Source organism: Eubalaena glacialis, chromosome 16, assembly GCF_028564815.1.
Source record: "Eubalaena glacialis isolate mEubGla1 chromosome 16, mEubGla1.1.hap2.+ XY, whole genome shotgun sequence".
NCBI lineage: Eukaryota > Metazoa > Chordata > Mammalia > Artiodactyla > Balaenidae > Eubalaena > Eubalaena glacialis.
Genome location: NC_083731.1, coordinates 80,911,827 through 80,935,896, shown reverse-complemented (window position 1 = coordinate 80,935,896; position 24,070 = coordinate 80,911,827). Strand labels below are relative to the sequence as shown.

The following is a 24,070-nucleotide window of genomic DNA, read 5'->3' as shown; positions in this document are numbered from 1 at the left end:
TTCCCACTAACACACGCAAAACAAAACAAAACAAAACTCCAGGCTTTCGGGATCACAAAGGACACTGTGCTACTTTGATAATTCCCTGATGCTGAGCCACACGAATTATGTTCCTCCAAACATTTTCTGATTATGAATGAAGTGCTGACAAATCCCGAACTTGAAATACAGCGGGCGTTTTTTTAAGTAGCCGTGGGGAATACCTGGTTTAGGATTAGGGTTCTTGCTGAGGAAAACCCACCTGGGGGAGCTTTCCTTCTTCAGTAAATTCAGATGGAAGAGGGAGGGGGCCAGACACACAGCCAGGTTCATGGGCGTCATCTGATTCTCCTCCACCGCGTGGACCACGTCGTTGAGGAAGCACAGCAGCGTCTGCAGCACCTCCCTGCTCTCATCGGCCAGCAGCAGGACGGCCGCCTGCACTGCCTGCAACTGCTGCTCTTTGGGGACGTCTGCAGAAAACGCGGTGCCGGGAGTTAGAGGGACAGCCGCAGAAGGAGCCAGCGGGAGAGGGGGAGCGAGTGCTCCCTTCCTGAGAACACGCTTAGGGTCACTGTCGGCATCAACAGTGACATGACAACAGCTAAGGGCGCAGAGCTGCCCCAGGTGGTGAGAAGCTTGACGAGCTGCCGTTGGAAGGAACCCCACAGTCTCACTCCAGAACCCATAGTCTTAACAGCGAGGCTGGACTTGGCAAGGAACACCCTGCGCTGGCTTTTCATACTCTTGGAGCAATCCGCCTCCTCACCTACCTGTTTCAAACCTCTTGCCCATCCTCCCTCCCACCCCACCTCCAGCTTGTGAAGCATCCCTTAGGACGCCCAGGGCTTGGGGAAGAGGGACCAGGCTCCTCCCTCTCAGGCCCATTCCCCATCTGGGTGGTCCCTGGGGTGGTGATAGGGGTGGTGGGCACTGGTCAGCAGGCTTGAAAGGGAGTTGGCCTGAACAGTCTGAGGTAACGAAAAGGAAAAAGTATAGGAAAATGGGTGCTCCATGCTGCTTTCTGCTGCCCCCTGGCTGTGTTTGTTAATGATCTTTGAGGCCTGACTCACCACCCTTATTCCTCTCACTCTGAAGGACACCGTCAGGAGCTCACGTGGGCTAACACGGTTGTCTTTCTTAAAATACCAGGTTCTAGAGCAGGTCTCTGCAGCAGGTGTCTGTGCTCCAAAGGGGGTGTGGGAAGAAACTATTGGAACTTCCAATGGTGTTTGTTTTCTCTCATGCTTTAAAAATACTGATGGGATGTGTCTTATGATATGCACAGTATATTATACTATATCACGATATATTTATATTATTAAAAATACGTAAGTATACCTGCTCAGATAGTTTCTACTGGTAGGGGTGGCTGATAAAAAACAATTTGGAGCCTGCTGCTCCGGGGGGCTGTGGTGTGCCCTCTGCCCAGGTCCCGCCCCTCGCCATCATCGACCCTCTCAGGGCGGGGCACACTGCGGGCCCCAGTCAACCGGCAAATGCAAGTTTCTGGAAGAGCCTGACCATGGGTTGGACACTCTGGAACCCACCCCCACCCCCACCACGTCCACTGTGAACTGGCACAAGACAGACCTGGGTTTGATAGAGGAGAGCCATTGTGTTCACATTATACAGAAACCTTTTTCCGTTTTCTTGCTTGTGCTGAAGTAGAAGCAGATACTCCTAATGACCTCAGGCTTGTCATTGAAGTGTTATAAATTCAGCTGGAGCCCTTGAACTGCCTTTAAATAAGCTGCTTTAGGTAAGATGTCCAGTGCATGCATTGTTTAGCTTTAGGTTGCCAACCTTCTCTTCTGTGCCAAAATTTTTGAAGAGTCATCTGTCGTGGCTACATGTTGTCCCAGCTTCCTTCTACTCACTCGTTTCTTTATCCCTCAGAAAATATCTCCTGTCATTATTTTCTACTAAAGGTGCCTGCAAAGGTAAACTATTAATCCCTAAATTCAGCCTTCGTATCAGATCCTATCCTCTTTGACCTTTTTTGTGGAACCACTCCTGTGGTTCCTGCCTCTTTCCTGGCTCTCAGAACTGTTCTAGATCTGGATTTCTAGGTGCTGATAACCTGCGTCCACGCAGATGGCTAGCAGCACTTCAGATTCCACGTCCAGGCTCCTCCCTGCCCCCAGATCAGCTCCCCTCCCCCTCTTCCTTTCTGAATGCTCTTTAAAACTACAGGGCCGTCTTTGATCCCTCCATCCTTCTCTCTCCTGTAGACCGTGGGCTTCACATGTGTTCATTATCCATCCAACACTCTAATTAATCATTTGATGAAAGTCCAAGAAGTAACAGAGCTACAGTTGGACCTGCTCTGGAGAATGGAGGAGGAACTGTCCCCCTCTCTTCTCCACAGCCCTTTGGAAACTTTGACTCCAGAGTCTATCCCTAGAACATCTTTATTTCCAGTCTTGCCGCTGGAGGTCCCCACAGGTAACCCAGAGCCTCAATTAATGTGCTGGCTCCCTAACCCTCCATTCTCATCCTGTCCGGTACCTCTCGTTCACCACTTCCAGATTCATGGGTCAAATAAGCAGTTCTGATGGCCGTGCACCCTGTGGCACAAGCCTGGCTGCCTATGAAATACCTACTCTCTCCTTCTTTCTCTGTAAGAAAACCCACGTTCTGTTCAGGTCTGGGCTGTAATGTGCTCAGGGAAGTTGGGCCCTTCCCTCAAAACCAGGGGATAACCATGTTGGCCTAGACCAAAAATGGTAATCCCATTCCTCTTCCCAGTGATTGATTTAGGGGAGAAAAGTGTAAAATTTCTGGTCTATGGGACCAAGATAAATGCTAGGTAGGCATTTCTGTAAATTTATCTCCCTGATAAAAAGAGACATATGCCCAAGGAGAACCCTTCTGCCTGCCTCTTGCCTTTGGATGTGATTTTGGGAAGACATGATAAAGATAAGTGGTGGCAGTCATATTGTGACCTTAAGGGGATGACAAGAGACGCTGACCTCTGCCATGGTGTCACTGAATTAACCAACTCTGGAATTATTTAACTCCAGATTTCTTGTCTTGTGCGATTATATAATGTCTTTATTATTTAAACCACTGTTTGTTGGATTTTTGGTTCTGTGTTTACAGCTGAGAGCACCGTAACTGGTAGCTCCCTCAACACCACCCAAGGGGTCCCCGCAGTGATTAATGAATCAAATACGAACTCTTTGCTCTAATATTCAGTGCCCTTCCTGCGTACGGCCCCAGTCTAATTTTTGGAGTCATTTGATGCTGCACTGGACAGTTACCCTTCCTTGCCAGACAGAAATCCTGTAATCTCCTGACACATGTGCTATTTACTTCACTCAGCATGTGTTCCTCATGTGTCTCAACCTTCAGTTGTCACTTCTCCAGCAAGTCCTTATTCTTCATCTCAACCCCCTTGGGTGCTCTTTGTAACCTTATCATGGGATTTCTACAGTCTTGCTGTTTTGCAGTTATTTATGTACATGTCTCGTCTCCCTCAACTGTAAGATGCTTAAGAGCAGAGTTAAGTCTTACCCATCCATATGCTCTGCAGTGCGCCGCATGGTGCCCTGAACATAAGCAGAACTCAGTAAATGTTTGCTCAGCTAAAATAAGCCCTGCTTTGATCTGTTTTATTTTGCTTGTGAGTCTCACAAAGGGCTAAAAGCATTTATCTCTTGGAAATAATCTGACTTTAACCTTAGACTAGTGTCAACCATAACCTGAGAACTGATTAAATGTAAAGACTCATATATGCTACTTCCAAACCGTAAGGGAGGTTTAACTGAAGAATGCAGCTCAACCTCTTACAGCAGAAACATCATGAATTCCCTGTATTTAGCCTCCAGCAACATGTATCACTAGTTTAACTTAACCTATTCACTTTGACAAAATAATATTTATTTAGTGGGTCACCACTTTATCCTGTTTTTACAAATGGTACTTGTTATAATCCTTTTCAAATTTGCAATATTATAAACTCCTGAAACACATTGAGTACAGAATTCTCAACAGCAAGAATCTTCTTCGAGTTGGATCAATTCCATGTCAAGGTCCACTTCATGTATATGTTGCTAAAAACTCAGAAGTCCACAGGGCAAGTGTTTTTTTCCTAAAGAATTGAGACTTGGACCATTAAATACTTACAGCTGACTGTTGAACAACACGGTTTGACCTGTGTGGGTTCACTTAACAGGCAATTTTTTTTTTTTTTTCCCAATAAATACACAGTTGGCTCTCCCTATACTTGGGTCCTGAATTTGCAGATTCAACGAACTGTGAATCCTGTACTATGTTTATGATCGTGGTTGTTTGAATCCTCGGATGCCCAACTGAGGATACAGAAAACCGACTTATGGGACTTTAGCATCCTCGGTGGGTCCCGGAAGGAATCCCACGAGGATACTGAGGGACAACTGTACAACCATAACAGTGCAGCTAGAAAAGAGCCACGTGTTCATTTCTAATACCATCCCCTACTTGGCAACTATCTTTAGCAGGATATGTTGTTAAATCAATACTTGCTATTTTCAATGATTAATTATAGGGGTTTTGCTGAGAATTATCAACTTAACATCACTTAAAAAGTTCTAAGTGAAAATATAAATTAGTTGAATTAAGCTTAAGCCTTGATTTGGTTTGCTTACTTTTCACCAATTAAAATACATTGCATTAAAATACATTTACTTTTATTTCTAGTGATTTTAACACATTTGGATTTCACATATCCCAAGGAAATGCTTTCTTTTTAAAAACACCTATATATAAAATAAATTCTATTGTGTTACCTTTTCATTTTAAATTTATTAAAAGTACATTGAAAGTTAGTTTTTATATCCTACATAAAACCCTATTGAGAAGGAAGATTTTGATGTCAAAAACGTATTTTCAAATGCATAAAATATAGCCTGGAGATTTCCATATTGAAGTGTGAACACAGTTTACTTCTGGAGAGGAGGGTAGAATTGTAACTTTTATATACTTCTTCATGCATTACTTGTACAATTAAAATTCAATCTACAGAATTTTTTTTTTAGGTGGATGAATGCACTTGAGAACACTCATCTGCCTTGTTCCCACTTACACTGATAGATGTGGAGGAAGGTCTCGTTGAGCTTGTTGGTGAAAAGAGGCTCAGGAAGGTCCCGGAAGAACTGCTTCACCATATCCGCCACGTCGTAAGCGGATTGGTCCTCGTAGCTGACGTTCTCAGGAAAGCTCTCGTTCATTTGACGTAAGGCATGGATTCGAGACTTCACGCCTGATTTTCGAAAAAGACCCACCTGAAACAAGACACAGTGACGTGTTAGTGAGGCCGCCTTTGCCCCAGACGTTTTCTTCCTACTGCAAGCACACTGAGGGAGATGAGAAGGCGATAGGACCAGGACTCGATGACTTGGAATTGCATCCAAACTAGTATATTGTAAATTACTAACTTAGCTACTTTGGGCAGTAGCTGAACACTGACTTCCTCTCCCATGAAATGAAAATAAGAATAACAGCCCACCTTACAGGGCTCCTGAGAAAATATACATGATTGGGCTTTGTGACTTGTCAAGTCTTACAACATGGTAGACGTTATTTTTTTATTCATTTATTTAACAAGTAGTGATTAAATACCCCCTATATATCAGGCATACTTATATCTTCTAAGAGTCATTAGTGAGCAGGTCAGACAAAATTCCCTACCTTCTGGTGTGTATACTTTAGTGGGGGTTTTGAGAAACTTCTGTCAATGGAAGGTTTGGTGGATCCCAGATAAGTAACCATATCCAATGCCCCTTTGAGGGAGAGGTTTATAGGGAATACGCTCATGAAACAAAATATCGTTAAGCACATATTTTGATTGATAGGTCTTACTTATATGCTTTTCCTTCTTCAGAATCCTTGTAACATATGCTTCTCATATGATGCACTTACTACTCTACCTGGTTAGTTATTATGTGTAGAAGCTATGGCTGTAGTGAGAATGATTCCTAAGTGGCTTTTCTTCAGACTTCAAGACATTGTATTATGCCTTTTTCATCCTTAGGGCTTAGACTCCTCTGCTTGACAAATGAATGGAGCAATAAGGCACCGTGGGGATAATGCCCCTAACAGGAATGAGTGAGGGAGAGCAGAGCCCTGTGAGGATGGAGGTTCCTGCAGTGGTTTCCAGGTTATGCTGTAGGCTGTCCCCAAGTGGACCTGCCGTCACCCCAAAAGAACTGAGCTTCTCTGGGAGCCCAGGCTTATAGTGAGTTCGTATGTCTACTATTTTTAAATGCCTATAGGGCACTGAGTTTCTCAAAACTGGTTCTTCAACCCTCAGTCGCCACTCTTTTCACTCCCCAAGGGCTCACTGGTTGGCCCACTTCCACATTCCCAGTGGTCAGAGAGGTGGGCAGCGGCCTCGAGTCAGCGCTGCTCTCCCTCCTTATTCCTGGAGAGACATGCCAGGTTGTCTCACTGGTTGCTCTGTGTGCCAGGCCGGCCTCGACCCAAGCTCAGGGGTCTGAGGAGAGCTCTCTTGGTTGCTGCTATAAACGGAGAGCAGCGCTAATTCTTTTAAACTGCATAACAGCAAGGGAAGAATTCCAAGCAATTAGAGAATACTCAGGTTTTTGTATACGTCAGCTGAATGGATCGCAGGGGCAATTATACACCGCTACTTTTTGTGGCAATAAAGACAGAATTCTTAGTAATACTTCTTGGCATTCCAAGGCTTACCACCCTAATTTCACAGAACAGGATATTCAGGCATAGTATCACTTAAAACATTAATTGCTTTCTTTTTTATTCTTAAAGTTTGGAATGTCTAGAAAATGCAGAACGTTGCCAAGAAGAATCTAAAGAGCATTTCTCTTCCTCTGGCAACTGCTCCAAATTTCATCAGAGGGCATGAGAAGAAAGCACGTCCTGTCAAAAGAAAAGCTCAAGATGTCAAATGAGTGATTATCCAAGTGAGATCCAGCCTTGATGTGTTTGCATCTCAACTCTTCTGATTCTGGAAGGGGGCCCGGACCGTGCCTCAGGGCTGTGCTTCGCGGGAGTTCTCAGAAGCCAAGTGCCCCGAGGTGAATTCCTCAGTGTGACTCACAGTTACCCTCCTGTGAGTTGGTGTTATTCCATTTGAGAATTCCTGTTATTATTATGTTTTAATGGTAGAGAAATATTGATCGGATTCTATAAAAAGAATAAAGCAGACAAGTGTTTGTGTGGACATCGCAGAACGAGATTCCTCTTTTGTCCTCTGTGTCTTGCTGGCTTTGATTTTGGGTGCACGGTGATGTGCAGGTACACACACATCCCAGTGATGTTTTCTTTGTATTGTTTTGTTTCCAAGTTTCTTTCTAGTTTCAGCAAATATTGTGATTTTAATTATTTTAGACATGTCTGGAGCTCTCCAGCTGCGGGCTCCGAGCTGCTTGTTCTGACTTAGATCTCACAGGATGTCCAGAGGGTTGTCAGGTATTTATTTGTTCTGCCTCAATTTCTGACAATAACCTTCCCGTCCCACCCTTATCATCCAAGGGACGTGGGAAATATCTGTGGGTTCTGGGGATTTTTGTTGGAAGCGCCAAAGGAAAGTTTTTTTCCTAAGCCTAATAAAGTAAAGGTGGTCTGAAATCAGATTCCAGATGTTGGAGTGGAGGATGGCGGAAGGGAAAGATGGTAAGGGCGCCTGTCTTCAAAGATGTCACTGAGCTAATGTAAGAACTAACCCTGGAACAGTCCTACTTCCTGCCTTCTTGTCATGTGACTGTGGGAATTTTCTATAGTTTAAGCCATTTGGGGGCGGGGCTTCTGGTCCCTGGAGTGAAAAACTCCCTGGGCGTGGTAAATAGAAGCTTCCTCTAGTGATGTAGAGGTCCTGGAACCAGAGAGAAGAGCTTCTCCTACCCATCATCATAGAGCAACCAGGGGTATTGGCCCATGGGATTGGCAACCATCATTTCTTCTTCTGCAAAAAGCTTTCAGAGCAGTGATAAAATTTGCATTTTTGGCTAATTTTTTTTTTCTAAGTAAAAAGTGGAGGACCAAAGAAACCACTTTAAAATGGGTTTCTTCTAAGGGCACCCTTGTCATCATAGCCAACGGGAGGCAACCCCAGACCCTTCAGCTTCATTACGAGGAGGACCCAAGATGTGTGAAATGTCTTTCATTTGCTTCCGTGTCTGTCACTGGTGGGCGGGTGACCTGGGTAGTCACACGGGGACCCACACTTGGTTTAACGTTCTGCGGTCACCGTTTTGAAATTCTTCATAATTTATATGCACTTTCATTTTGCACAAGGCTCCACAAATTACACAGCAGGGCCTGCTCTCGTGTACCTCGAAAGCACGGCTCTAAGACTCTCTCTTAAAAGGTAAGAATAGAGGTCAGCAATGCGAAATCCATTTTTTAAGCTGTCTTGCACATAATCTCTCATTGTAAAGATAAAAGGATGAACAATGAGTGTTGCTCTGGTCTAGTTTTACTTTCCTCTCTCTTTAGTCTTCCACCCAAAAACTCAGCTATGAAAAAGCAAACACTCAAAGTATAATTTAAAAAGATAGGCGCTGGAACATCGCTCATCTTACCCGAGGTAGGCAGCAGGGAGGGTGGTGAGCAGGCGGCAGGTCAACGACACTTGTACTGAGCATGAAGTGTCTTCCCAGCATAATTGGGCTTTTAAAACTTACTGCTCCATTAGGAGGAGAGCTTGGGCATGAGTGCTGCATTAGAACTCAAATTTCATCTAAATAATATTAAATCTCCTACTTGGCATCCTGTTTATGCTAATCCTTTCAGCACTTAATGATGTTTATCAGGACTTGCATTTCCTCTTCTTCAGGGATGTGCTCCGCTAATGAAGAAAAGTTGGTTTTATTCAGAGAGAGAGAGGTTCCTAAGAACAGTATGTGGTGGGTTCTTATTTGGAGCACTGCAGGTTTAGCCACTCTCTGCCGTGACTTCATATTCATCAGGGGGCTGGGTATAACCTATCCTTCTGTGCAATTGATGTAGGGCAGAAATAAAAGCTCAGCCAACAAAGCCCGCTCGTCTCACACACTGCTGTGTCTGAATACAAATGGTTCAGAACTGAAGGCTAAACTCCCTATTTCATCTCCAGCCAGCTGCCAGGGCAAAAATGGATACACTGTGTTTCCTCATATGGAAGCTGTTCGGCACTTGGGGGTGCAGGAGGTGGAACGGTGGTCTTGTTTCAGGACTCTGTAGGGCTGTCTTCAGCTGTTTGCGATGAATGTTTGAGAAGAATGCGTAGCATGAGGGAGAGAGGCTGAGCTTATTGCAGGAAGCCTCCCTCCTGGGATGAGGGGCTGAGCCTTGGGACAGTCTTGCATGGTGGTTCGAGGGGACCATGTAGAGGCAGGCAGCAGAGAAGCCAGTCAAGGGTGGTTTAGAGGAAGGGTATTCTGAGACCCTCTGGTCTTGCACGGCAGGGGTGCTGCTGAGATCTCAAGAGCCTGTGTAGACCTGAGTCTTCCCTTCAGAGGAGGTGCTGCTGGCGAAGGAAGGACCCTTATCTGGTGTGTGTCCGCTCCTTCCTTGTGACTCTGGTCCCTCCTCTTTCTTTTCTGATTCATTGGCTTTTATTTGCTCGACTTTGCTCTTAAACCTCTAGAACAGTCTTCCTCCTGAGCCTGGTTTTCTTCGATTCTTATTATGTTTCTCTAGTTTCCCCTTGTCCCTTCCTATGACCACCTTCCTTCTTCGCAGGGACCAGAGGGGGGCTCTGTGTGCTGCCCACACTCTGTGCTGATGAAGGGGAGGGACATACAAGGTGGGGGCCCTGCTGGCGTTGGGTACCCCATAAGGGGAGGAACTGGATTCCACGAAAGTCCCTTTGACATCTTGAGGACTTTTTTTCTTTTGACGGATACAAGAGAAGGGTTGCCTTGTTCATTGCGGTTACATTTAGAATCAGTATTTATGTCTATGAAATGAGTCTTTTTTCTTATAAAGCTTTGCCAGCATACTGTTTTTCAGTGTGGCGTTCTTCCAGATTAAAAAAAAAAAAAAGTTATAGGCCTGAAATGGAGACTGGGAATAAGCCAGCGAGTAGAGATTGAGGAGGTTTTGGTGCCACTGTCCTTCTCTCTGTTCGTATGACTTTGTCTTCAAACAGGAGACTGGGCCCAGTAACAGTAGTAATGCTGGTGATACTCATTATTCAGGATCTACAGGGGGCAGGATTGGTTTCCATTCTACATAAAGACTATGCGGTGAGTAGAGTGGTGGTATTACAATGCATTTATACAATCTTGTTCGAGAAAGAATTCAAGGTGACTTACAATGATCTATAAAGTACAGTAAGATGCAATTAAACATAATAGATGAGAGGACTAGAGCAAAAGGAAAATAAAGATAGAAAAGGTTAGCAGGAAGTAGGAATGAGGTTCACACACAAAATTCATGCCCCCAAATTATATATATTTACTACAGGCAGAACATGCATTTGGCTTCAATAATTCTAGCAGCCAGTGTAGAGAGGAAAACATATCCAGCTGAATGAGTCTGGTGTACCTAATATAAATACAGACCAGTTATCTAAAAACAACAATTTTTTCAGGTGCTGGGGCCAGAGAAAAAAATTCTTTCATTCTAACAGAAAAGATACCACATGATATAATGATCAACATCATCAACACAATCCTGAGAGTGAATTCATCAATGAGTTGTTTAGGGCCACTTCTCAAAGTGTCCCTCAATGCTAGAGATGGCATCACCCCAAAGTCCACTGGGACAAGCAATTCTAACAGGTGGTAGCAAAGTGCACTTGTTAAAATCTTGGACTCTGTAGATAGATTTTCAAGCAAGTGTTGGCTCCACCATTGCCACCTAGGGGCTAACCCTGCCCAGGGTGGATATGGGATTAAATGAGGCAATGCTTGCAGGATACTTAATATGATCCCTGAAACATGCTGGGCACGCAAGAAAGGTTACTATTATTGAATGAATGGCACAGATGGCCTGCATTTACTTTAAGCATTCCTGAACAAACACTGTTTTCTCTGAATAGAGCTTTTGCTGATAAGCATTAGCTAGCTGGCTATCCATTAGAATGTTTGGAACAAAATATTTTCTATGCTTGGTAAAAGGCAGAGCCAAACACTCTAAGAGAATCAGCCAAGAGGGGAGATGAGTCTTACATACCCTTATGAAAATTGAGAAGCTTGGAAAAACATGTGTCTGAATAACAGGCTACTCTCCACAAAATACAATCTTGGGTCTGTACTAATAAATCAGTAAAAGTACAATTGAAGCCACAAAGTCCTATGCCAAAGGGCATGGTTGCAGTGCTTTCAGGGCTGCAAAAGAGATTAATTAGAGTGGGTATTTCCAAATATTCACTCGAGCCCACCTCCCCAAAAAGTTTTCTCAGTAAAATACCCACAGACCCTCTACCTTTGATTAAGGTGTACTTTTGATAAAAGCTCTAAAATTAAAAAAAAAAATCTAATGCTTAACAAAGCAGATTCAATGGATTGCTCTATTGGGATGTTATTCACAAGTCAATTAATATTGGGGCATCTGCCAAAGATAAGCACCATTAGTTTAGTTTTAGACAAGTGGTCTATTGCCCTTCTTTCTGAGAAACAACAGGCAAGCCATCCAGGCCATTTCTCAAACAAAGCAGCCATCACCACCACAACAGTACAGCAACCACTGTTACCCTCACTATAACATTTAAATATGAAAAAATGTAGATATGTGTATTATCTAAATTAGGAGTGGGAAGGGAAAATGGAATAATGCATTTAGTTCAATCAACAATGGCATCGAATGAAGAAGTTACTCTTATTCTTACTGAAAACTGGTATCGGATTCATCAAGAGACCATCTTGATTCTTAGCGTGATCTCAGCTCTGGGGTAGAGACAAGCATCAGTTCATGAATTCGTGTAGCTCAGCTCATTCCTGTCCACTGAGCCCAAGGCCAAGGGAAAATCAATGAGAAGTGCAAATAATCTTAGGTTGGCACAGATTATTCACATGGTATTACAGAGTATGATGAACAAAAGCCATTATAGAATAGTTGCCTGAAAATACCCCCACTACTCAAGGTTGTAATTTATCAGGCAGAATTTTATTTTGGACCGAATGTCTAACAGAGAAACCAATGAGTGTTAATTCCGAGGAGCAAAGGCTTGGCCTGGTTAATTATAGGATGGGTTGCATTCTGGGCCAATCAGAGTCCACCATTGTGATGGCCCCCCCACAGTCCTGGAGACGAAAATGATCTCCAAGAATTTTGTTTAGCTTGAGCTTTTTAACCAACTCCACAAGATGAGGGAATACTTAATTTAGCTGATATTATTTTCATATTTTTAAAAGATTTTTTGATGTGGACCATATTTAAAGTCTTTATTGAATTTGTTACAATATTGCTTCTGTTTTATGTTTTGGTTTTTTGGCTGCAAGGCATGTGGGATCTTAGCTTCCCGACCAGGGATCGAACCCGCACCCCCTGCATTGGAAGGCGAAGTCTTAACCACTGTACCACGAGGGAAGTCCCTATTTTCATATTTTACTTGCACATTTTAAAAACATATAAATAAATTTGTCATGGTGCTGCTTCAAAAAAAATTTAATAAAGGGAGATATAAAGACCTAATTCTGGTTTTAAAAAAAAAAGACAAAGAGGGATAACAGAATGCTGTGAAATCAATGGTGGCACTGAGACCATAATAAAAAGGAAATGCAGTAGACAGCCTTACTCTCAGTTTCGGGGGAACACAAATTAGCCATCACGGGTACAAATGATTAACGTTAGCTTTCTGCAGTCACTCCAGGGTGTCCTTCAAGTTGCCAGTGAGGAAACATCCTCACACAGCTTGACAAGGATGTCACCTGGTCAGATTAAATACTGACCTATAAAGATCACAATGCCTTTTATTTTGGAGAGGCATGTCTTGTCTGATCCTGGACAGATCTGGCTCTGCCTGGCACTCCATACATCCCAGGCTGTGCTTGGGATTTACGACCCTACCTGATCGAGGCAGTTGCTGCGTAGATACCTCAGGGCTTGCTGGATACTCTGTGGCAGGGGCTGCCCCGTTCTCTGGACGTGAACGATGAGAGGAATGCCAAAGACTGTCTTGTCTCTGTAATCAGGAACTTTCATCCTCTTCATGAACTTTGGAACTGCCCTAGAATTCACAGAAAGCAGGTCATGCACGCCTCGTGGAGCACACTGTGGGGACAGGCTGTGAGAGCAAGAGGGAAGCCAAGCTTTTGTTGGAATATTGGACAGGCACGGGGGGATTCAACATTTCTCTCTTAATTATTCACATTACATGGAAGGACTGTGTGTGCCCTGTGCCTCTGTTAGACCTCTAACTATTAAACAGCATGACTCACGTTAGCAGAATGGATTTATGGCCCCGCTTTCAAATCAAGTGCTCGACTTTCCAGTTTAATTGTAACAGACACACTTCTCAAGTGATAAACACTTAAACGTCCCCAACAAGACATAACAAAACAAATTAAAAAATACATCAAGAAGAAGAAATCTGGTTGGGGTTGGGGGAGAAAGAAGGGGAGAGAAGATAAATCACATTCCTAGACTATATCCTTACTTTTCTAGAACCAGTTGTACCTTTTAAAGGAAATTTTAATACACAAGCATATATTGATTTGACCATGCAGTTTATAACTTTCTAAAATATTTTTATAAAAGCATTGCCGATTCTTCTATATGACAATTAACAACACATTTTATTTTTTTCCAAATCCACCAAATCATCTAAAATAGGTTCACATTCAAGTTCCAACATATGCTTTTGTCAATCCCTTATTCCAAAGGTTTACTGCATATTCTTGTTTTTATTTGCCAGTGAAATAAAAGCAGAACTGTATTTGAAGAGTTCAATGCTCTTTGAATGAAGCAGTGCTGTAAGTGTTGAGCTCTGCATTGGGCCAGAAGGTACAAGAAACAGATGTTTCTTTGCAAACTGCCAAAATTACTTGATGGCAAGTTTATTTTTAATGTCTCTGTTCACAACTAATTACTCTTTACTTGTCCTTTTTCCTTCTTGGAGCCTGACTGCCTTCCCTGGAAACTGACAGAGAGCTACAAATAAAGCAATGCTTCCTTCAGGCTACATCACATCCAAGCTTTGGCAGCCCAGAGGCGGACAGTAAGGCAGAACTCTGGGCATTATTTTCAGGAGATTGGCAGTGAAGGCAATGAACAGATTCTTCAGAAATCAGAAGGTAAATGCTGAAGTGTTCGCGATCACATACTGAGCCCTGGAACAAACGGTCCCCTCCTAGGTGAATGGGCTACGCACCATGTCCAGCCGTGTTTGTTGGACATGGAGTGCTTCTCCATGATGGCCGTGAGGCGAAGCAGCGAGAAGCGCTGGAGCAGGTTCAGCTGGCCGGCTGTCTGACCGCTGATGTGGGGCGACGCCGTGGACGGCTGCGGCTGGTGTGAGAGCTGGAAGCTGTTCCACCGGAGTCGCCTTTACCGGAAAGACCGTCAGAGAAGCCAGTCACAAAGCGGACATGTTATCGGAAAATACAGGATGTTATTAATTGTTAAGTAGCTAATCAAAATAGTTTCCGAGCCAAGAAAACCACAAAGCAAATGGAACAGAAGACACAAAATGTACAGAATAAACAGAAGAAACTATTTTTCCCAAGTCTGATAAATCTGGAAAAAGTCATTATCTGTTTCATTAGGAGGCTTAAATAAGTGATATAATAAATTTTATGTGTTTGTTTATTCCTAAACTCACTCCCAAAGTGTTGAATGCAGCTGAGACTGTGTGTGTGCGTGAGGGAGAGAGAGACATTCAGACAGACAGACAGTGACAGAGAGCCAGAGATGGCAAATGTTTGGGAGCTGTAGAGTACTGTCACACTGCTGTCTTGTCTCCGCACTCTGACTGGTGAGCAGCACTGATGAAGCACTCCTGAAGTGATGACACATCAGTCAATGAGCCCCGAGAGCCATCACTGCCTCAGTGAGAAACCCAGCAGCACATACAGTAGGCTGTTCCTACTGCTTAGGCCCTTCCAGGACCATTGTCTAAGGAGCTTCTGAAATGGTCGTTGTAAAACAGCTTTTATGTACTTAGTAATCGGCATTTTCAAGCCAAAATAAACTTATGAAGTGTGTATACACCTTAGATCTCAGAAATTTCTCATGGAGTTTTTTAAAAGTTTACAATTTGGGGTAGAGGTGCTTTGCAAGGTCACGGGAAGAGCCTGTGCACAGGCAATGGACCTTCTCATCAGTGCTTTGCACATAAGAAGCTCAAAAATTTTTTTTTGCATAAAACCAAGATTGAATTAAAGGGTAAACACTAGGAGAAATGAATGTGAGTTAACATGGATTCAATCACCACAATATCTGCACAAAAGACATACTACTGTTCAAATAATTCCCAACCGCATACATCACCTAGGACAGTGTTAAATATTTAGAAGGTACTCTATAAATGTTTGTTAAACACACAGACCATAATTATTATGAAATGGATTAAACATCATTTCACAAAGTCATGCCACCAACCTGTTTGGCCTGGTCAGAGAGGCCCCTACTCCAGAGTCCCTCCTTTCTCTGACTCCAGCAGCCTCTGATTCATTAAGAGACGCTCCATCTCTTTCCACATCACTGGGTGTTGTCCGACCTTCGGAGACAGAATTGCCCTCGAAATCTAAGGTGATCTGACTAGGAGGGGGGAAGGGGCAGAAGCCAGCTTCTCCGGCCAGTGCATTATGTGTCTGCAGTTCAGGTAACAGGTTTTTGGACCAGTCATCCACTACCTCTTGGAGCCCGTTGACATGATGCAGAATGTCATCTAAGTGAGGGAAGAGATCGTCCTTCTCCAAGTCCAAAAGATCCCCGGTGCTGGCATACAGGTGGGAGCCGGGGACGTTGTCGTAGACGCTAACTCGACTTGCTCTGTGGCAGGACGCCATGAGCCTGGGCTCCCCGGCCCCAGGGCCCGGCTGTCTGCCCAGGGAGATGCTCCCAGTCCTCCAGTGAACCCCGCTGCTATTGTCTGTTGGTGAGAGGCTTTCGATAGAGAGCGCCTTGGGGAACGTTCCTGGTTTGTGGTCCTTGGGAATGTGCACCACCAAGTTCTCTTGGGAATGAAACTCGCGTGTGTGGTTTTGGTCCCCTGCATCCCGCAGTGCTGTCCCCGCCAGCACATCCAGGTCTTCTAAGTACATGCCCCCGCGCTTGTGGGCCTCCTGGCATTTTCGCTCCTTCAGGCCGGGCGTACTCACCCCGCTGCTGCTGTTTTCCGACGGGCTGCTCTCACCGCTCCATTTGCTGGGCCCCGGAAGCCCTGTTTTGCAGGCAGCGGGGGGTGAGTTCTGGAGATCTCCATTTGGAATCTGGATGCACTGCATGGCCTTGAAGGACTCGGGCTCCTGCTGCAGCACCGGGCCGCTGATCACCAAGCCCCCGGTCCGTCCCGACCCCTTCTGCCTTCCCTGCGCTCCTTTCCCTCGCAGCGTTTCCATGCGTTTCAGAAATGATTTGGCTCTGGCCCGGGTGGGCTTCTCATTCTTTGGGTGCAAAGGGTGCTGGAGACCGTCTTTGGGGGACGGCGGGAGGCTGCTGCCGCCCAGCGTGGCGTCCAGCATGGCTGGGCCGTGGGCGCAGTACTGCCCGGGGCCGTCCAAGGCCTCCCGGCCGGCGCCGTAGCTGCCCGGCTGGCTGCGGCCGTCGCTCCCGCCGCTGCTTTCGCTGTGAATGGAGCAGACCTCGGGCTCGCTCAGGTCGGTGAGGACGCTCTCACTGCTGGTCGTGTTTCTCATCCTAATGTCTCCTGACGACCCGTTTCTGTCTCCGCCGGGAAACAGTGCGTGGAGGTCGTCCACGCGAGACCACCGGCGGCTGGTCCTTTGGAAAGTCCATTTGTTGCTGATGCAGAGATCTTCCTCATCAGAGTCGTCACCCTGGGAAACATCAAGGATGACGCTCATTTACAGGTGGCTGGGATGGAGAGGGGAATCTAGGTGAGCACAGGCACGATACCCCCACCTCCTTTTCTCCTTCCTTCCCTGTCGCACTGCTCTCTGGGTTTCCTGGGCACCTTGGCTGGGTCCCTCCACCGTCTTTATGGTCCCTACACCCTCTTCCTTCCTAGTAGCTGGAAGATTCCTTCCCAACCCGCGAAGCTCTCTTCCTTTCAGTTTTCCTTCCTTCCTCTCTGAGAAGCTTCCTTGACTGATTACAAAGAGGAGGTAATTACCATCGACTAGACAGCCTAAATATAAAACACCTGCAGTTCCCCTTTTCACATAGAAACTTAATCCTGCCATAAAATGCACTTACTTCTTCCCTGAAACCTCTTCATGGAGCCCTAGGACCGTATTTCCAGCTTCCCTCTTCTGAACCTCGGAGTCAACACTCCTTAGTCTCCCAGACTTGATTCTTAGCATATATTCCCTGTGTAAGTTAACGGCAAAATTATCTCCGAATTCCTGGAAGTAGAAACTTGGGAGCTATTCTAGAGACCCCTGGTGGAGGAGAGTTCAACCCAGCCTGCACGGCCGGGCAGGTTTTAATTAACCCTGAATTGGAGTGCCTTCGTAGGACACGCTTGTCCGGGTGCTGAGACCCCACTGCTTTGCCCTGTCGTACCTGCTGCACCTCACACATTTCTCCTACTTGTCTGGGTTCTGCCTGAATTCGTAGCCCCTGAGAGAGGACAGTCTGGGTTCCCTGAGGCCAGAGGTGGCTTTGTTTATCTTTGCAAATCCCTCTGGCCAAGCCCAGCACAAACTTGCCATCTAAATAATTTCCTTTGGAGATGAACTGAATCATCCGCTCCTTCTTCCTCCTCACCATGCGTATGACCAAGACCCAACTCTGATATGATTCTCAGATCTGCTCCCCCATTCATATCTTCACTCCCATTCCCTAGTGCGGGTCCTTGGCACCTCTGGCTGGGTTATCACAGTAAAAACCAGGCCAGCATCTTCTCCATCTAAACAGCTTTCCACTGTGTAATCCAAGTACGATCACAGGATTTCCCAGTTTAGAAGCTTTCAGTTTCCCTCAGCCCTCCTAAGTCTTAGCATGGCATCTGAAGCTCTTTCAACCTGACTGCAGTGTGCTTTCCTTATTTCAGCTGTTCCTCCCAATCTTCCTGCATTCTGTTCTCTGACCCGCAACTACGCCCCAACACCCAGCTCTGTTACAGGATTAAGAGCCTAAGGGGTATATATGGTCCCCACGTCCCTGGTCCCTGACCATTCTTGGGTACTCAGCTCATGTGTCTCTTTGAAGCCTTTCCTGACAGCCCCAAGACAGTGACTGCACTCCCTCTGTGCTCCTGTAGCATTCGGTTTATATCTTTATTGTAGCATTTATTATAATACTAACTTAAACTCATGTCACAAGCACCCACTCTCAACAGTTACAGGTAAGCTCATCAAGCATATAGTAACTGCTCTCTCTCTCTCTATATATATATGTGTGTGTGTGTGTGTGTGTGTGTGTATATATATATATAGTTAATTGGATTACGTTTATTTCACTTTACTTTGACATCTGGTTCTAAGACCTGGTTCCCAGTGCTAGTAGTTAATACCAGTTAGACTTAGGTGACTGTACGCAAGTTGCTTACTCTCTCCAAAGTAAGTTTCTATCATTTATAAAATGGGACTAAAAACAGGCCGTGCCTCATAGGTTCGCTGTGGGGATTAAATGAAGTACTGCATTTAGTAGTCCCTCACTGAGGAGTATTTGTTCATCTGTTATTTTTCAGTGTCTGTTCAGTTGCTTCTGTGCTACCTGTCCGTGTAAGACAGATGGCTTATCTATCTTTCTACATATCTGGCATCCACCTTATCTCCTCTGGACTTTGCAATATATTGTTTTCAAGGAAAAATAAACAGATGCTTAGTCAATAAATGTGGGATCTTCCCATTCTTATTTATTTCCTGAAAATCTAGGTTTACATGAGTTGGACTAAATGACACATTTGAACTTTCAAGCATAAGGTGAAAGAAGGTAGAAAACCATGGTACTCACAAAGAATTCCATAGCTGTGGGAACACAGTACGAAATTGGCTCTGAGTTTTTAAAAAGTTGTATAAAACTTCGGCGAAAGAGTTTAAAAAATTGTACAAATGGACAAAAAGGCAAGACTATAGGATGATGAGTCAAAAATATACTTTCTTTGTAGATTTTCTACTTCCTCTTTCCCTGTGATGGATACAATAAACCCTGAAATCTGAGAGTCATTTAAATATCAGGTACTGTGATAGGTTGAAGGTTGAGTTTATTGGATTTTCATGTCACATTTCAGGAAGCTAGTGAGGAGAAGTTGATATTAAGTAAGCATTCTGAAAAAGCCTTTTAGCAAATAGTTTCTGAGAAGGCAAAAGAAGGATATGCTTTTAAAGAAAATACAGATATTTAAAAATAGAAACTACAATATTTAGTGTTAGCTCCAATGAGCTCTCTAAAGCGAGCCCAAACTTGGTTACTGATGCTAGCAAACCACATACTAGTTGGATAAGGACTTCTTTATGTTGGTTTAAAAAAGATGCCAAGCTGGGCACTGTGGGCTGGGGATGGAAAGCCTGCCCCCGTCTGCTAGGCTCTAAAGAGCTTATTATACTAGCTGTGGGCAAAAAAGGGATATTTACAACCCAACCAAGGCATATGAGAAAGTGGTAAACTCCTGGGAAAAAAGGCAAACAGTTCAGGGAAATTTTGCAGTATTTAGATGGTTTGAACCAAAACAAACAAACAAAAACCAAAGCAATAAAAATAAAAAATAAAATAGAGAAAAAAGAAAAAAATACCCATCTCCTTTACTACCCTGTGCATGCAATTATCATAGTATGTCCAAAGGGTACTGACACGATTCTGTGTCTGTTTTTCCCACTAGCGCAGGATCTTTGAAACTACTGATAGTGACATACAATAAGAAATACATTTTTCAGTTATAAGATAAATAGGTACTAGAGATGCAATGTACAACGTGATAAATATAATGAACACGGATGTACATTATACGTGAAAGTTGTTAAGAGAATAAATCCTAACAGTTCTCATCACAAGGAAAAAAGTTTTCTTTTTCTATTTCTTTAACATTGTATCTATATGGAATGATGGATATTCACTAAACTTATTGCGGGAATCATAATGCATGTAAGTCAAATCATGCTGTACACTTTAAATGTATATAGTGCTATACATCAATGATATCTCAATAAAACTGGAAGAAGGATAAAAGGAAGTAATCCATATACAGTACCTGGAACAGTATATGGAACATACTAAGTGCTCAATAAATGTTATCTGCTAATTTTAAAAAGTACATTTTCCATCACAACTCAAGGCCCACATACAAATTACGCTAAAGTGAAAGAAAGAAAGAAAGAAAGAAAGAAAGAAAGAAAGAAAGGGAAAGAAAGGGAAAGAAAGAAAGAAAGAAAGAAAGAAAGAAAGAAAGAAAGAAAGAAAAATTTGTACTATAATAATTATCTTTGTGCTCTGATACTTTATATTCTAGTTTAGTCTATTTCATTTTTTTAAAAAAATGTTGTTTGCAACCAACCAAATTCATTTGATAACCCACCAACGGGCCATGATTCACAGTATGAAAAACACTGGAGTTTTAGATTTTTATACACTCACGGCGCAGCAGACGGTCAGGCACATAGCAGACTCCCCAATAACTGTGAAAGTGTACTGATTGTTTAAGAGATGATCAGATTTCATCTGTTTGATTTTTTTTAAGGCTAAAAACAAATAGGTTGTGATTATTTAGAAATGCAAAATGGAAACCTTTTGGAGTCAGATGTGTTTATGAGAAAAACACACCAAACTAACTTTATTCTCTTATCTTAATGATTTAGTAAACCATGGAAATACTATACAGGTGGAGTGTCTGGATTTCAGCCAGGAACTGACAAAAGGCTCTCATGATATTGTTGTGGCCAAGACGGCAAACTGCTGGAGGCTACAGAGCATTTTGTTAGTAGCTGGTTGAGTAACTCCATCAAAGAGTGTGATCAAATGACTGAAAGTAACTGAAGGAGAGATCTCTGGGGGATGCCTTCAGGTTATACCCATTTTAAGAATAACTTGAATGAGTCAGAAGAATTCATGTTTTTTAGATGTGAAGATGGCACAGATTATTCAATAAGTGATCTTGAGCAAGGCACCCACTTTGAGACTCAATTCTCTCAGCTGTAAAATGGAAATGATAACAATACACATCTAGCATGGTTTGTCAACAGGATCAAATGAGATTATATGTGAAAATGCCAGATAAATCTTAAAGTGCAAGATAAAACTAATTATTGTTGTTAGAGCATAGTGATCTTGAGATGCATGAAGATCTTAACAGAATTGAAGGATGGCCTGTTAATAAGATGAAATTTCATGAAGTAAAATATAAAGACCCTAACTTCACAAATCTATTATAGGACGTGCAAGATGGAACAGACTTCGTTCCTATTAATAGCCTTGAGAGTTGTAGCAGATTTAAGCTTAATATGAGTTAACCATGTAATGTGGCTACCAAACTATGATCACCCACCTTAGGATACCTGACCAGAAGCATGAATCTCAATACTTGGAAGGTTGCAGCCCCACTGTATTCTGCCTGGTCACATACATCAGGAACAATGAGCCACATTTTCAGGGGCACGTGGAAAGGGATTTATTTCTAGAGAAGAGTAATCGGGATGGCCAATGATCTAGACACCACAACCTTCTATGAAGGATGATTGAAAGAACTAATGGTTGGTTTAGAAAGAAGGAACTCAAGAGCAGTGCTACTCGAAGTGTGGTTAAGGGGCTGACAGTCCTCAAACTTACCAGTCTTCAGTGAGATAAGTTCAGACATTGAAAGTAAGCATTAAAACCATTTGTCACCATTTGGCAAGGCTGTGCTATACGAGTTCATGATCAGTGGACTTGTCTTACTGAACAGGGCTGAGACCAGCTTGGGTGTTGGGCGCAGTAGGTTATAATGTGTGACGTTTCAAGATTAGTTTATCTACCATAACCCAAAGTATATAATGTACAGGATCCATTGTTTTACAGAAAGATAATTGCAGAAGTTGGCTAGTAATGAAAGATTGAAGATGAATTTTGGAAATACAGCATCACTTACTTCATTTTGAATTAAAGGTAAAAAAGAATAGCCAAAACTTTAAAGAATTACTTTAAGACTTCTTCTTTGATTCCACTCAACATATTCTGTGAGATGGGTTTCTTTATGATGACTAGTATTAAAACAAAGAAACAGGGACTTCCCTGGTGGTGCAGTGGTTAAGAATCCGCCTGCCAATGCAGGGGACACGGGTTCAAGCCCTGGTCCGGGGATCCCACATGCCGCGGAGCAACTAAGCCTGCGTGCCACAACTACTGAGCCTGCGGACCACAAATACTGAGCTTGCATGCCTAGAACCCGTGCACCGCAACAAGAGAAGCTACGGCAATGAGAAGCCAGCACACTGCAACGAAGAGTAGCCCCCGCTCTCTGCAACTAGAGAAAGCCTGAGTGCAGCAATGAAGACCCACACAGCCAAAAAACAAAACAAAACAAAAAACAAAGAAACATTTTAGATATGCATTTTTCCCTGTGAGTAGTGTTGCTGTCAATCCAACCTAAATTAGATAACAAGCAAAAAACTCACTGTCAGGAATACTCATAGTCATAGTGTTTGATTGAAATGTGCGTACAGACATTTAACATGGGGAATTTCAAAGTAAATTTTTGTTTAGTTCTGACAGCTGAACAACAAAAAAAGTTATAAGTGCAATCATGATTCTTCATATTAATAGCCTAAGTATACTTTTAATAAAAATATGAACAATTTTTGTAATTCTTTTCTATTTCCTGTTATATTTGTTCCAATTATATTTATTGGAATGCAATTTTGTATCTGTAGAGTCTAATAAAACATTTAGGCTTGTATTTTCTATAACCTTTTATCATTTCATATTTCTAATAATTCCTTTGTAGTGAATTTTACAAACATTATCTTGGTCAGTGGCAGACTGGAAATTAAAAAAAGAAAAATCAGTCACCATAGACAGTTTACAAAACTTTGTTCTAGATTGAGCAGAGGTCAGAAAACTTTCTGTAAAGGGTCAGATAGTAAATATTTTAGATTTACAGGCCATCCAGTCTGTTACAACTACTCAACTCTGCCTTAGCAGCCAAAAGAATGGGTGTGGCTTTGTTCCAATACAACTTTCTTTACAAAAGCAGGAGCACTAGTTTGCTGACCCCGGATCTAGAGATAGGGGAAATCCATATTCTGTGCTTCTCCAGAGAAATCAGCTGGAATCAGATGGGCAAGTTTACACAGAATCAGCTTTTAGCTTATTATATGGAAGACTTCTAGTAATTAGGAAAAACCAAACTGCCTTGCAATATAATGAACTCATCACGTCTAGATGCTTACAAACAGAGCCTGAGTGAATTGTGATAGATGCTCTAAAAGTATATCCTCTACTGGATGGGAGACTGGAAAAGATGAGCGAAGATCTAACTCAAAGATCCTATGGTTCTAGGACATTCACATGCAACAGTCTTCAATTCAAGACTGTATAGTCTCCAGCCAAGTGAATGATGGAATGAAATGTAACTTCTTTGATGTGACGCTGCTGTTCAGAGCTGCCAGGAGGTGTCTTATTTGGTGGGAGGTTTGAGGTTGTGAAAGGCAGGGGGGTGGGTGGGGAGGACTGGGAGGCAGAGGTCAGGCTCCCTGACAACACCCGCAGCTCCTTTGAAATGCCCACGGCATCCAGGCCGGGAGGTGCTGGCTGCAACGTGGCAATTAGTCATTGTTTCTATGTGGCTTTCCACCTTTGGTCAGGATTTCAGAGAGCTTTGTTAAAACTATAGCTTTAACCAGAAACTTCTTTTGAAGCTGCTCTTTCTCGCCTGGGAAATCTTAGGTAAGAGTCCTGTGTTCGTACGCGTCCCTCTCTTTCCTCATTTAACAGAGATCCTTATGGGAGTTCAGTCTCTGACTTTAGCTTTGTACTCAAAGCTAAACACTATCACATAAACGCTAACCGTAATTAGGGGATTTCAATGTCGTCATAAAGCAAGTGTGAATTCTGTAGGTAATAATGAAGAAGAAACACTTTTCTGAGAAAGAGTAGCTTTGCA

General features: G+C 43.2%; 1 protein-coding gene across 4 annotated transcripts in view; it reads right to left on the bottom strand.

Annotated features, from left to right (window-relative positions):
• The window catches only part of STARD13 (StAR related lipid transfer domain containing 13), a 401,131-nt gene that overhangs the window by 6,632 nt on the left and 370,429 nt on the right, over nucleotides 1-24,070 (bottom strand). For 3 of the 4 annotated variants that reach the window (XM_061170637.1, XM_061170636.1, XM_061170635.1), the window contains 5 exons: nucleotides 15,472-16,871; nucleotides 14,243-14,416; nucleotides 12,940-13,099; nucleotides 5,048-5,246; nucleotides 242-452 (listed from right to left, as the gene is read on the bottom strand). In XM_061170637.1, the coding sequence (XP_061026620.1) occupies nucleotides 242-452; nucleotides 5,048-5,246; nucleotides 12,940-13,099; nucleotides 14,243-14,416; nucleotides 15,472-16,871 (2,144 nt within the window). Of the gene's footprint in view, nucleotides 1-241; nucleotides 453-5,047; nucleotides 5,247-12,939; nucleotides 13,100-14,242; nucleotides 14,417-15,471; nucleotides 16,909-24,070 lie in introns of all 4 variants that reach the window. The other variant, XM_061170638.1, reaches the window with a different exon arrangement.